The 16,152-nt window shown below is 41.0% G+C and overlaps 1 protein-coding gene across 1 annotated transcript in view; it reads right to left on the reverse strand.

The window, feature by feature from the left end:
* Positions 1-16,152, reverse strand: part of MYCBP2 (MYC binding protein 2) — a gene marked incomplete in the record, with an annotated part of 5,088,083 nt that overhangs the window by 4,227,788 nt on the left and 844,143 nt on the right. The window contains 1 exon segment of the mRNA XM_044072904.1: positions 8,280-8,356. Coding sequence (XP_043928839.1) covers positions 8,280-8,356 — 77 coding nt within the window.

Genomic DNA, 16,152 nt, shown 5'->3' on the forward strand with positions numbered 1-16,152 from the left:
ACCATTGGGTAGTCCGCTGTCCAGTCGGCCCGAATACCAAAGTATATGGCTGACGTCGGTCAAGGCGCATTAGACTGATGTCAGGACGTCAGGGTACTAATGCGCATGACCGACGTCATATCCTCAGTCTTTTCTTGCCCCAGATGTCAGAAGACCCTAAAAAGACAAGGCCCAAACCAAAAACACCAAAAAGCCCTGCACCAAACATATGTACAATATATACAAAATTACAAGAATATAGCCTAACCCACACCACCACCCCTAAACACAGAGGGGAAGGAGGGAGGGTAAATTGGACTGCAGCAATGTGGATCCTCGAACATCTACATTTATGGTAGGTACAAAACTGTACTATGTTCTTCATTCCACATTGCTGCAGTCCTAACCATTGGGTAGAATCCCAAAGCAGAGGTAAGGGAGGCTGGCAAATCATAAGGAAGCAGGAGCTGTCAACATGCCTTGCAAAATAGCTGTGGCAAAACCAGCCCTAGACTTAGAGTAGAGAGGAAGGTGGTAATGCTTAGAGAAAGTATGCACTGAACTCCAAGTAGCTGCCTCCAAAATATCCTTAGTTGCCACCCCCCTTAGAAATGCTGTTGAAGTGGCAGTAGCCCTAGTGGAATGAGGCCTAATCCCAGCTGGAATCTCCTTGCCATGATGGGAATAACAAAATGAGATGCAAAACCCAATCCACTTAGAAATAGTTTGCTTAGACACAGGCTTGCCCTGAGAACTCAAAGCAAAAGAAACAAACAACTGCTGAGACTGCCTGAAATCCTTAGTCCTGCTTAAATAATAACGCAACTGCCTATGTACATCTAAAGTGTGCAAAATCTTTTCTCCCTTATTTTGGGGATCTGCATAGAAAGTAGGCAAATGAATAGTTTGGTTTAAAGCCACACTAGAAACCACCTTAGGCATAAAGGAAGGATTAGTACGTAATGATACCCTATCCTTATGGAAAATCAAAAGGGCTCTACTGCCATAAGGGCCTGCAATTCAGAAACCCTTCTTGCAGAAGTAATAGCCAACAAAAAAGCAGTCTTCCATGACAAGTATTTCAATTCAGCAGTAGCCGAGGCTCAAAAGGTTGTAGAGTAAGTTTCTCCAACACAAAATTGAGATCCCAAGCAGGAGTAGGAGCTCTACGTGGGGTCTTATATTCTTTGCCCTCTAAGAAACTGCTTGAACAAAGGATGCGAAAACAAAGGTGGGTCACAATCATAGTGAGCTGAAATTGCTGCAGCATGAATCTTAATGGAAGAGAAAGACAAACCTTTGTCCAATAACTCAGTAAGATATTGAAGAGCCACACTCAAATTAGGCTCAGAAATCTCCAAATTCTTTGCTGCACTCCAAAATAAAAATCTCTTCCATTTTTCTGCGTACACTTTCCTTGTACTAGGTCTCCTGGCTTCCATAATCACATTTAAAACTTGTTGAGGAAGTTGAGACCTGCTGTGTTTCAAAACAGAATATGCCAGGCTGTTAGATGAAGAGAGTGAAGCTTGACATTGAGCAGGTGACCGTCCTTCTGAGATAACAGGTGTGGAATCAAAGGTAAAGGCCATGGAGGCTTCCTTACCAAACTCCGTAGTAGTGGGTACCAGTGTTGCCGAGGCCAATCTGGAGCTATTAAAATCATCCTTGGCTTGTCTTGTCTGACCTTTAGGAGCACCTTTGGAAGAAGAGGCAGAGGTGGAAAGGCATACACATGAAGATTTTTCCAACTGAAAGAAAGAGCATCCACTTTCCAAGCTGTGTGATGAAACCCCTTTGTGCAAAACTTTGGCAGCTGGTGGTTTAGTGGAGAAGCGAACAGATCTATGTCTGGAGTTCCCCATGACACTGTCAATTTCTGAAATACATGAAGATCCAGTTTCCACTCGTGGGGATCCATGATTTGTCTGCTTAACACATCTGCTAAGGAGTTCTGTGCTCCCGGCAGAAACCTTGCCTGAAGAGTTAGTTGCAAGCTGAGCGCAGTCTCCCATAAAATCATTGCTTGCCTGCATAGAGGATAAGAATGTGTTCCCCTTGTTTGTTGATGTACCACATGACAGTTGTGTTGTCTGTTAGAATCAACACCTGCCCTGGAAGAAGTAACTCCTTGAAAGCCATTAACGCAAACTGGACTGCTAACATCTCCTTCATGTTGATATGTAGATGCTGTAGTCTGGCAGGCCACTTGTCTTGTATCCACTTTCCATTTAGATGAGCTCCCCAAGCAATGTCTGAGGCATCTGTCGTTAAAATCTGACTCGCCTCTGGCCGGGTCACAGAGAGTCCCTTGTTTAGGTGACATTCCTGAGCCCACCACAAAAATTCTTTTTGAATGCAAGGTATTATTTGAATGACAGTGTCCAAATCCTGGCAGTGCTGTGTCCATACATTTTTGAGATACCATTGTAGCTTCCTCATATGCAGTTTGGCATTGGGAAGCACCAGAATACAAGATGCCATGAACCCTAAGGCTTGAAGGACTGTCCTTGCAGTCAGCCCGGACTGAAGAGATAGTTGATGGAAGTAACTGGAAAGATTGTTTTGTTTGTCCGGGGTTAAAAAGGCCATCTGGGCTGCTGTATTCAGTCTCACACCCAGAAAGCACATGTCTTGAGAGGGTACTAGACTGGACTTTATTTCGCTCACAGAATACCCTAGGCATCTTAGCACTGCTATGACATATTCCAAATGCTGTAGAAGGTCTTCCTTTTCTTGAGCCAGAATCAGGCAGTCGTCCAAGTAAGGATAGATTTGAATTCCTTTTAGCCTGAAGTAAGCTATCACTGGAGCCAGAACCTTTGTGAATACTCTGGGCAGTGGATAAGCCAAAGGGCAATGCAGAGAACTGATAATGAGAATTTCCAGCTCGAAAACGCAGATACTTTCTGCAACTTAGTCTTATAGGCACATGAAGGTAAGCTTCCTTGAGATCTAAAGTTACCATCCAGTGATCTTTGCCCAGCAGAGGTAAAAGCTGTTGTAACGTCAACATTTTGAACTTGGGAATGTCCAGATAAGTGTTGAGGATAGATAAATCCAAAATTGGTCTCCACGTGTTCCCCTTCTTTGGTACTAGGAACAGGCGAGAATAAAATCCTAGGCCCCTTTCTGGTACAGGGACTGGCTGAATGGCCCCTATTTGGAGTAACAGAGAAATTTGCTTGTGAGCCTCTTTCCTTTGTGGAGGAGGAACGTCTGGCATGCCTTTGAAAGGGGGCAAGGTATGGAAATAAAACCTGTAACCGTGGTGAATGATATCCAAAACCCATCTGTCTTGAGTAATTAAATCCCAATTTTCTTTGAAAAGAGACAGTCTTCCTCCCAAAGGAGCTGCCAGACGAGAATTTACTGGCAGCTGAAAAGGCAGGTCATTGGGTCTGCTTACGAAAGGACTGACCCCTGCCCTCACCAGAAGTCTGAGCAGGAGAACTCCCAGTTCTAGGCCTAAAAGAACCTTGAGCTCTGCCCCTACCACGTCTAGACCTACCCCTAGACTGGGAATCATAAGCAGGATATGTCCATCCCTTAGTAGGCCAATTTCTGCTAAACTTCGGAGGTTGCACCTGCAAAAAATCTTTAACAGTCTGCATAGACTTAGCCTTGTCCTCCATTTTTTTTAAAACTGCTTCCACAGGCGAACCAAACAACACATCAGACTGTAAAGGAGCATCCAAAATCCTTGTCTTAACATGCTCAGCTAAATTCTGATCCCTCAACCAGGCGTGCCTGCGAAGAACAGAACCAGTGGCAGCCACCCTCGAGGAGGCCTGCACAGCATCAAAACCACATTGCAAAGAATGCTTACCCACTTGTTCAGCCACATGCGAAACTGACAATTCAACGCCCTCATGGCTAAAGTGGAAGAAGTATACACTTTCTTTCCCCCTCTATCCAAAGCCCTTGCCTCTTTATCAGGGGGAACAGGATTTTTAACAACAGAGGCCTTAACACCTTTAGGCCCCTGAGAAACAGTTTCCGGGTCTGCCCTAGGACTCTTAAAAAGATACTTATGAGCTTCAGGCACCCTATAGTACCTATCAGGTTTAACAGGGGCAGGAGGCAAAGAATCAGGGTTCAGGGAAGCCTCTGCAAAAACATCTTCCACCACATTCAACACAGGAGGTATAGCTAAGGGCCTATGCTGGGGTAAAAACAAGAATTCCCTAAGCCTCTTCCTGGAATCAGAGAAATCTTGGCCTTCCCATTTAAAATGCTCCCTCATGGAATGCAGAGTCTCTGAAAAAGAAAAATCCTCAGGAGGAGAAGCTGAAGGAGTGGAATCATCCACATCAGAATCAGAATAAGGAGGATACTCCTGCAAGTCTTCAGTCAAGACTCAGAAGCCTCTGAACACTGTTCAAAACTCTCAAACTCAGGCTCCACCCTAGGCCTCTTATCAGGAGGGGGCATAGAACCTCTAATCATAGTAATCAAATCCTCTGCCATTTTAAGCATATGTTTCTTGGGCACAGAACCAGAAGTGGTAGGAGAAGCCCCCACTGAAGCTAAACTTGGCCTACCTCTCAAAGAAGTCTTGGAAACAGAAGGAGAGGCTCTAACCACCTTAGGAAGAGAGGGAAGAACAGCTACCTGAGAAGCCCCCTCAGCCTGGCCTACCTCCTGAGAGGGCACATCCTGTAACAGTAAAGTCTCTGCCTGAGACTCCAAAGAAACTCCTGGCAAAACCTCTGGCTCCACTGAGCCTTCTAAAGAACCGACGTCCGGGACTGCCGGTTCTTCAACTCTAGGCTTTGCAGCTTTGTCCTTGCGCTTTTTGGACGAAGCGGGCGTCGGAGCATCCGACGGCATTTTATAATTACAACGCTTCCCAAACACTAACCTGGCACAGTCTAACCGTCTTTTAATAGTGCGTTTGTTAAATCTAGCACAAGAGCGGCATCCAACAACGTCGTGCTCAGGCCCTAAACAAGGTATACACAAAGTATGGTAATCCCTATGAGGTATCTGTTTCCCACAAGAAATACAGTTATTCACTTTTTCTGACATCCGGTTAAATACTGAGGCAAGAAAAACAAAATGTTCCCAACGGGTACTTAGCCAACTTTGATTCGGTCTGAAACTCCGACTTCAGAAAATTTCAGAACGCCAACCTGCACTCGCAAAACTGCTTCTGCATCGGACCATGCGGCAAAAAAGACTGAGGATATGACGTCGGTCATGCGCATTAGTACCCTGACGTCCTGACATCAGTCTAATGCGCCTTGACCGACGTCAGCCATATACTTTGGTATTCGGGCCGACTGGACAGCGGACTACCCAATGGTTAGGACTGCAGCAATGTGGAATGAAGAACATCCTATTACAACAGACAAAAAAGGGCAAGAAAAAAACTGACAATTTGTCTGAGTAGTGATAGTATTAGGAAAATGGTGTTTAGTACCATAATGTGTAGGATTGAGGAAGATGGGTTAGTGGCATGAGCAGGGTTAGCATACATCAGCAAGACGGGCAGGTGGCTTGGTAAAATAGTGTTTTTGAAGTTATAGTTACCAAACTTTGAAATTTAATACAAAAGATCATTCAACAACATAACAGTTATATACGAAACATTGTGCTGTGAAGTAACTTATATAAACTTAATTTCAGCCTTTGACAGGGTCATACACCAAACACTGATCAAATAAATTAAAACAACTAGGTACTGATGTACTCTTGACAAGAAAAATACGTTGCATGGCTTACAAAACAGGACATGGCAGGTATCATGCAGCAATTGGATGGGTGAAATTCCAGTTTACAATCAGGGTGTCCCCACAGGCTCAGTCCTAGTCCCACACTTGTTTAGCTTGTATCTTTCAGATCTATCTTTTTCATCTGAGGTGTTCTACAGTATGCATACAAATGACTTGAAATGGGTAAACTGACTACATGTGTTACAGATAGAGCAATGTCTGCAAAAGAACTTGACTACATCAACCATTTGGTCAAAGAAGAATAATATATTAATAAATACATCAAAAACTAAGCATATGAGATTTGGGAGACAGTAAGCCGCGGTGGTACAGCTGTAGCGTTGTTGCCTCACAACAAGAGGTTCTCCTGTTAGATTCTCGGCTGGAGTGCTTTCTGTGTGGAGTCTGCATGTCCTCCCAGCGGTCGAGTGGCCTCCAAAAGACTTGCGTGAATGGGCATGCCTTCGCTGAAGGTGGGGCTGGCAACTCGGCACCATAACAATTTACTGCCAATCATTAGCGGACTGGAGTTTCGCTGTAGCGACCCCTAACCGGGAAAAGTTGAAAAGGCCAACAACAACATTGAAGAGAAAATATTTAATACAGTACACAGTTATTGAAACTGTAAACTCATTTCAGGACCTGGGTATAGGTCCAGGTTTGAATTTTTCTAATCACATCAACAAATTGGTCAATTATAGCTATAGAACTATAGGTTGTACAACAAGATTTACAAAGTCCTGGAAATCAGAAATGACAAAATCATTGTAACTTACATATGACCAAACTATAGTATGGAATAATGATACGGAAACCTTGTAAGGAAACAAGCATTAGTAAACTGGCAAGAGTACAACAGAAATATACCAAGGGCAGCCAAGGATGTGAAAATTTAAGTTATTATGAAAGACTAAAATATCTGAACTTGTACAGTGATTCTTAAATATTTAACAGAAAACGTTATTAAAGTGTATAGGGCATTTAGAAACAACTACCTCTTGCAATGTTTAGGGTTACCAAAAATTAGAGCTAATCAGTTAACCTATGTAGACTACACATGAGATATGTACCAGCTGGTTCTCTGAGAAAAGCAGCTGGCGCATGGAATAGACTACCAAGACTATATTAAAGTAAGCATTATTTTAAATATTTTAACAACAACTTTGACACTTACTATGAGAAGAACTGTTTTAGTATATTGGCAGGTTAGAAGAGCATTAGTGTTTGTGCCTGAAATACCTGTATGTACGTATGTATGTATGCAAGTAATCCATACAGGAAAACAATTTAAAAATCCTTGACTGCTAAAATAGTCAAACAGTGATTTCCAGGAGCAGAAAATATAAGCTAGACATGCTGCATTGTTTATCAGTGTTTTCAAATAATTTTAAAAAGAACACAAAGTGCAAGTTCTACCACAACAGTATTAACTAAGAAGGAAACAGGACATTAATTTTACACTGAAAAAGTTGAAATCACTTGACTGTTTCCTAGACTATCAATGATGCAGCAATCCAAAGGAAAACACAGTGGAGGAAAAAATAATCAGCAGTCCTTCCATAACAAATTCCAGACAAAAATCAATAAATGGCCTGATTTAAGAAACAAATAAAAGAAACTCTTACATATAAGCATATAAATATGTACAGCATTTTAAACAGTGTTGCTCTGCTTTTGAAGCAATCAGTTTAGTCCCTAATACTGATACACAAGTAACAAAATAATTTTAAACAGCAGTCAGGCTGGATGCCAATTAACAATCTGAGTGCCAGAAAATTCTAAACTGCAGCATGCTCACTGCAGTACAGCCGACTTAGCATACACATACACTGTGCATGCAGCCAGTCAAGTTAAGAGCTTTCGCTGATTAAACACCACTGCTAAAAGAAAATCCTTTACCAGTAAAGACTGCCTAATAAAGGACAGGAATACCAACCCACTTACCATGAGGACAATACACTGAAATTCCTTAAAACCTCAGAGAAAGAATCAAAGGACAAAAGCCCAAACTTAAGGACTGATCTTAAAAACTGCACTTCCACACTTCCAACATTTTTTTAAACAGGCTTTAAATTAGCATGAATTTTCTGAAGAACATAAATTCTGAACCTGAAATATCTAAGTGACTATAATTTTCATGATTTGCCACAAAATATACATTTTATGAGGATAAGACCAAGAACAAGAGACAAAAACATTTTGCAAAATCAAGGAGAGAAGAGAGCTACAGTACTTGAAATATTATCTAAATTTCTATATGATTAAAATGACCTCATTGCATCTTACCTTAACAAAAAATGGCTAATCAGATGTCATCTTATGATACTAACTTCTACTTACAGAAGCAACACAGGTAGCAAAAGTTTGACTTTTTCCAAATTATACTTCATATGTTACTTTTCGCCAAAACAGGAAACAGAATGCAACATGAAATCTAGGCACTATCCAAAAACGGTTTTCTGAGTAAAGCAAGCACAGCTTCTAGGGCCACGAAGGAGAGCAAGCTGAAGAGACTATTCTGCTACATTTTATAAAGGATGGTAGTTGACAGCAGTAGATGCAGTATGATAAGACTTTCCATACCTTTCCTCCAGATGTTTTCATGAGGGCAAATTCCCGACCTGCACCCAAAACAGCAGATTCCTCATCAAACCCTGTGCCTGCAAGCATATTAAGAGAATTTTTTAGCATCTTTAAATAGTGATACAAAACAAAATTCCAATTATCAAACAAAAAACAAAAACAGATTAAAATATCATTATCTGTGATTCCCGATTTTTTTTTCATATAAAAGGGGATTAACTATATCTCAAAAAATAAATGCTGCATCCAAAACATCAGAATTTACCTTTTACAAACAACCATAGGTCAAATGCAATTTTTCTTTCCACACAAAAACATAATGTGAAGGCAGATAAGGACTGTTTGGATCATAAAGTCTGCCCAGTTTGGTACTTAATAGATAACCAGCAAAGCCCACTTAAGATCCTACAAAAAAACAGACAAACCACCACCTTGCTTTCCTCAGTTCAGTAACTGTGTTTCAGATTACTGCTTCATATAAGTTTTTCTGTGTTCTTGTGAAGTCAGATCACTGAACAAAAAAAAAAAAAAGAACACAGTTCAAATCCCAGAGAGACTCTGTCTCCAACACCGACCTGACGCAGCTCTTGTATTAATTCAAAATGTGTTTTTATTTTTAATTTTTTTTGTTTTTTTGAAAGATTCTGCTGCTCACCTGGATTCAACTTTATTGTTCAAAGTACTTACAAAAATTCTCTTGATCCACACCTTATCACTTCCTTTTTCAAGGCTATACAAACACACACACACACACACACACACACACACGTCTACATTTCAGACTTTCACAAGTTCAAATGTCCTATGGTCGAGATCATAAGATCGAACTTGTGAAAGTTCGAAATTAAATTTAAAAAAAAATGTATGTTTTAAGCCCCCCTGCACCTCCCAAAACCAGTGCTAATTAAACATACCAACTCTGAGATCGCACTACAGTAAGGAAAACAGTAAATATATTGTTCCACTCTGTACTGCGATTACCATTTAAAATGTTTGAACTTTCACAAGTTTGATCTTATGGGCTCGATCATAAGAACTTCAAAGTTGTGAAAGTTCAAAATATATATGGATCTGCTTCTAAAGCCTGACTCTCAGCTGTCCAACTTTCAAAATCCTGAGATGAAATTAATGAAAGATCAGAAACTTGAACGTCAATTTTTGCCAGGGTAAGTAAATACATGGCCAACTTTAAACTAAACTCACACAGAGGTAAGTAAAACCCACCTAGGCCCCCCACATCCCCCCAACTAAATATACCAACCCTGGGATCAAACTACAGTGGAGAGAATGGAGCATGTTGGCCAAGTGTTTACTTACCCTAGTAAAAAGTCACCGGTCAGGTTTCTGAATATTCGTGATTTTTGTCACAGGATTTTGAAAGTCTGTCATCTGAGAGTTGGGTTTTAGAAGTAGACCCGTGTGGGTGGGTGTGTGTGTGTGTGTGTGTGTGTGTGTGTGTATGTATATGTATATGTGTATATATATATATATATATATATATATATATATATATAAACACACACACATATATATATATATATATATATATATATATATATACACACACACACACACACACACACACACACACACACACACAGAAATAGAGAGAAAGAGAATACCCGAGTGATGTACTCAACTTGTCAGTAGAAGTATTCATTTACACACAGCTCGTCAGTAAAAGTATTCATTTACACACAGCATACAGGTTTTCATAGCATTCCTTGTTCCAATAGCAGTACAGCTTTTCAGGTAATACATATCTGCAGCTGCAGGTAAAGTAATTTGCATGCCAATCAAAGTTTATAGGTCAGCTTAAGCATTCCCTGGTTATTCTGAGTGAGGAACTTAATCACCTGCCTGATAAAGCCTTACTACATACTTATGCAAGTAAAAGTGGAATTTCTGGTAATGGCAGCAGACAGAGCACACCCAAAGTGGATTCTTTGGGTTAGACATTCCATCGACTAGACAGAAATCAGATACAGCCATGTTGAAGTTAATCTCTGTGTCATTGTATGCAAGTTAAATGATGCAGTTATCCAAAACATAAGGAAAAAACAGTAAATCATTTTTTTTCAAGAAAACTTTGAAAAAGATGCAACGAAAGTCGAGTCTCCTCAAATCTCAAAGCAGAACACTCTGCTCATCACATTCTCCTTAACCATAGGTAGCAGCACTCAGATAAGGCTGAAATACAGAAAGTACTGCTGGGATTTAAAACATTTACTTTAGACCAGTACTATGAAATAACGAAGCTGCTAGCCAAGCAAAATAAGGTGGCAAGAGGAATAAAGACATTATGATTTTCAGAAAAAAAAAAACATACTGTGAAAAACAAATGCAGGCTATCCAACCTGTGAAAATCTGAAGTAAAAGAGGAGAGTGAAGGAAAGATTATGGTGCAGTTGCTATAAACCAGAATTAAAACGTAAAGTCCAAGTGTTTAAAGCAGGTCCATACCAAAAGTACGAATACAATCCTTTACTGACAGAGTAGATTACTCTGTCAATAAAGGATTGCAATTGTACTTTTGGTGTGGCCCCACTTTGAACACTTTGACTTTACGTTTTAATTCTGATTTCAGTGTTGGTTCTTAGTTATGCAGTTGCTATAAATCTGGCTCTCCAATATGGTACAGGAAAACCTTAGGCAAATCCAAACAGAAATTGTCTACAGACTTCTGACCCTGAAGCCAGCAGCCCACCACAATGGGCATTACTGCTTACCTAACGCTGGGAGAGGTACAGGTTGTTAAGGTTTATACTTAGTTAACTATGTGGATCAATGAACAAAACATGCTGGAGGGATAGCTTCCTGACCCAGAGACTCCCCATACTCTGGAAAAGACTGCCCATACATGTCAAGCAGAGCGCCTCCTTGGCCGTCTTCAAAAGGAACCTTGACGATTAGATGGGAGATAGGAAATTCACCCCAGGGATCACGTCAGTCACCCTGCTAGACAGGGGTCCAGGGAGTAAATATTGTGGGAAGAAATATCCAGGGAATTGTTATGGCTAGGCTTGTAATAGGCCCTAGGGCCAATAGCCTAGTACCAACCTATGGGAGACTGTTTCAGCCTTTGTTGACGCTTTTCTGCATTAAAATTTTCAAAACATCAGTACATTTGCAACAGCACGATAAAATGGCTTATGTATGATGTATTTTATACTGTTTAAATAGCTGTAATATATGCCTTATTTATATCTGAAATCTATTATACAAGTTGTGGTTGGAACATACTAAAAATGTATTTTGCTGAAGTGTTAGGTTACTTTAAATCACTTGGTTTCCAGTAATTATTTAATTGGAGGGAAAAAGGTTGCTAGCAGTGATTGGTTTAACAGTGTATCAAATGTTTAGGCTTGTGATAGAATTTCATGTCTGATGAACCGTAGAAGTACTAAGCGAAAGCACTTACATGTTTTTTACTAAATAAATAGTTTGGTTTTATGTTGTGCGTGTCCTTTGCCTGCTTGGATTTCTTGCATTATATTTCTGGAGCCTGGTCTGGAGTTTATCTGGTGCAGTGGTTTTGTTTTTGGCTGTAATATTTAAAAGTTGTCAACTCATTACACACCCAAACCATATGTTCCCAGTTACTTCTTTCTTTGTCATCACACCTCCAACATTTGCCATCTATTGGGAGGAAAAAATTCTTTTAAGTCTGCTTGGGTTAAAACAAATATCTATATAAACAATACTTCCAAACAAGTCTTAAAATTTCTTGACTTTGTTGCATACATGGGAGCCATACATATGCCCTCTCATTGTTTCCTTGAAAAAAGCTTTTCCAGTCTCTCTTCCCAGTCTTTTTAACCTCCTCTGATAGATTCTGTGGAAAAATACTGAAGTCAACATATTTTGTATTCTGTATTTAAAGGGTTAAGCAGAAAAATGTTCACTGCGTGCAAACTGAAATGTTCTGGAAAATGTTGATCACTGAGGAATGCAGGAGTTAATCTTAAACCACTGATAAGGAAGTTAATGGTGCAAGAATAACTGTGGTACTGGCTGGTAAAAACAAGTAATCAAACTATCAATTTTAATGAATGTTCTGTGTGCTACGTGTATGTACGTGCAGGAGGGTCTATATAAGGAGAACTCAAAGTACAAGTAGCCAGACTGCTGGCATATTACTATCATGTAGCAGATCTCCATGCATGTAAAATTAAAGCTGTTTTACTTGCTTACAAGAACTTGGTGTGATTCTTCCAGAATATGTTAGAAGAGTAAAATCTTTCGACATAACTGGCGCCCAACATGGCCTGCACGGCGCGAATCGAACAAAGAGAGGCTGAAAACCTGCGCAGGTGGAGAGAGATCAGGCTCTCCTCGAATGAAAGACCTCCAACAGAAACAGGTTGAAATTAGAGGCCAGTCACTCTTTCCAGATTCAATCCGTGAGGTGGCAGCGAAACAGGGCGGAGGAATCACAAAGGTAAGCAAAAAGAAAAGCTATTTTTTGTTGTTTCTGATTGGAATTTTTTGTCTAAATTTTAAGGGACTAGTCAAGGGAGAAATTGAATTTTCTCAAAGTATAAGGGGTATATGTGAATAGATTCCATATACAAGAGATCTCAGGAACAGGAATAGTTTCACAAAAGAGAAATGGGAACAGGAACCAGTTGCGCCAAAGGCGACGACAAAACTGAAGATGAAAAGTTTATGTTTGATTTACACCCAAAGAATGTAAAGTATTTAGATAAATGGAAAAAGGAACATGGGTTTAGTGGATGTTTAAATAAGTCAGAATGTCAAAATCTAGTAAGATTACTGCGCAAACAGGCAGGAAATAAGACAAGGAAGCAAAAGAAGGTAGGGATTCCCAGGCACAGAAATGGCTGGAGGAAGCAAATAAAAACATAAGGAACAAAATTTGAAAAAGGGTGTGGTAATTCAAGTGAAAAAGATGTGTACTTTGTTCAAAAGGAAGATAATGAAACTTCCATAGTCAGTCGTAGTCACCAGAATCCCTCAGCCCCTCCCATCCAGTATCCAGACCCTGCACAGGTTATTGAGGTGCCCCCCGACCAGGACCCACCGCAATACCAGGCTTCGGTGAGTGTCCCCCCCACGCCACGTATTATATTACAGAGAGAGCCTGGCAACACTCTTGACTTACGCAGCGGAAGTATTAGGAGAGAAGGGGACTGGAAAATTAAGGAGAAGGTAGATCAGGAAGGAGAGGAATACCCACTGATAGAAGTGGCAAATCCTCAAGCAGGCGAGAAGGCGAGGGTCCTACCATATTGGTCTACCGACCGTGGACCCGTGATGATATCCGAAAAGCGGTAGAGGGATTCCCCATCCAAAAGTAGATATGCGTAAATTCCACAGACGAGGGGGCATGAGAATGAGTTATAGATTAAACGCTGTAGAATTTGAACAAGTAATAAGGCAAATCCTAGGACCTGATTGGCACCTTATTTATGGAACTTGGGACCCCTGCTACCAGAGGAAGGGGAGCCTTGCCGTTTAACTCAAGTGTGTAGAACCAGAATAAAGACTCTCCTAGATAAAATAGAAGAACATTGGAAGCCCAAAGCAGATTGGACTTGCATTAATCAATGCGTTCAATCAGATGACGAAACCGTAGACAATTATCTACATCGTCTCACACAATGTTTTGATGCTCATAGTGGGTTGATTAAGGCAGAAAATCAGGCAAATGACTCGCCCTATGAACAGCAACTGAAAAATGCATTCCTAAAGGGCTGCAAGACAGCCATTGGTAACTTTATACAAAAGCATATGATCACACACAGGACAGCGTCTACAGCCCCTTATGGATTATGCTAGACATGCTGAGAAATACCTGAAGGAAAAAAATAAAAAAGCCCAGACTTTTACAGTTAGTGAAGATGGAACTTTAATGTTAGTTCAAGGTTCCGCAAATCGCGGAAGAGGGCGTGGCAGGGGAAGAGGACGAGGGGGAGGCATAAGTCATTCTGAGGATTTCGAGGGTAGGCAAAAGAGGGGAGTGTTTTAAGTGCGGTAAGAAAGGACATTTCGCCAGAGATTGCAGAGGACCGGAGAAACCGATGGTTGCTTCGGTGGTACCGCATGACTATATGATGGTCAAAAAGACGTAGATGGAGGGTATGAGGAAGAAGAAGAAAGTGAGAATGGGGAAGTAGGTATAAGTGAAGACGATGGGTGGGGACAGGAAATGGCAGAAAATGAGAAATATCAAATGGTAAATCTAATAGCACTAGCATCAACTATGCAATTGGAATCCCAACCAGTGATCACATTGCAAGTTGAGGGCCGAGACATAGAATTTCTTTGTGACTCAGGGGCTTCACGAGCGTTAGTCAGAAGTACTGCCATATCATCCGATGTTACCTCGGATGAATATGTGCTTGTAAAAGCAGCAAATGGTCGAATTTACAAAGAGCCATTGTCCAAACCTCTGTGGTTTACCGACCCAGAGACGAACCAAACCATACGGTTCCGAGTAATAATTTCAGAAATCTGCCCAGTACATTTACTAGGAAGAGATTTAATGCAAGTGTTCGGTATAGCAGCCGTCCCAACCTCCACGGGGATGGTGGCAAGGAGAATAGAACTGAATAGTGCAATGCTATTAGAGGGGCAGGGAGATCTACATTACTGGTATAGTAATGATTTGATAGAGATAGGCCCCCAGAGTGTAGTGACGGCTCTTACAAATTTGGCATTAAGCAAATACGGCATAACAAATCCAAAGGTGTCAGATCCATTACATTGCACAATGTATTACAGAAGATGTGCCGGACCTGATTTAAAATACGAAAAAAAATTTCTTAGTTTTAAAGTCACCAAACTAGTATTGCATAGCCTTTTTTGGGACACACTAGGTAATTCTGCAGTCACATGTAGCCTTACAAGGGATATGCAGCTGCTGTATAAGAATGAATTAACCACACATATTTCAGTCACGGAGGGTGAAGGAATGTCATGGTACCTCGTGGGTAAGAAAATAACTGAATGGGTAGGATGGACACCAGAACAGTTGGCAGGTAAGGGCATTCAGGTTCAAAAACTTAACTGGGTTACACAAGCCAGACCGACCGTGCACCTCAGGGAAGACAAACCGATACAATCCCCTGGGACATTATGACTATGTCTCCTTACCCCCATGGAAAAATCTCAATTGCAGATGATTCCAAACTCATTATGGTCGCAGGGTCAGCACGATATCGGACTGATTAAAACGGCAGGACAGGTAAAGATTACACCCAAGTCAAAATTTAGACCTCATAAACGGCAGTATCCCTTGAGCAGAAAGACAGAGGAGGGCATTTTACAGGTAATCACAGCACTTTTGAAAGCTGGAGTATTAATTCTGTGCACAGACTCACCGTGTAATACGCCCTTATTTCCAGTAAAAAAACCGGATGGGACATGCAGGATGGTACAAGACTTACAGGCAATAAATGCCGCGGTGGTACCTCGGGCCCCCATAGTCCCGGATCCGTCTATTCTGCTGAACGATATCCTTCCAACGGATAACTACTTTTCTGTAATTGATATCAGTAATGCCTTTTTCTCTATTCCCTTGCAGGAAGATAGTAGATTTTGGTTTGCATTTACGTTTATGGGCAAGCGTTATACCTATACCAGGTTACCGCAGGGATACTGCAAAAGTCCGACCATCTTCTCACAAGAGATGTCCACCAATTTGGCTCAGTTCCAACCAGCCCAAGGGTGCCACCTACTGCTGCGTGGATGATATCCTCCTGGCCGCGACTACGGAAGAACTCTGTAAGTCCGAGACTATTCGACTACTACACTTTCTGGCACACGAAGGACATAAGGTAAATAAGTCTAAGTTACAATTTTGTAAATTAGAAGTACGTTACCTGGGTTATACTATCTCTGGGAAGGG

Source organism: Protopterus annectens, chromosome 5.part1 (genome assembly GCF_019279795.1).
Source record: "Protopterus annectens isolate FY-2018-M chromosome 5.part1, PAN1.0, whole genome shotgun sequence".
NCBI classification, from domain to species: Eukaryota; Metazoa; Chordata; order Ceratodontiformes; family Protopteridae; genus Protopterus; species Protopterus annectens.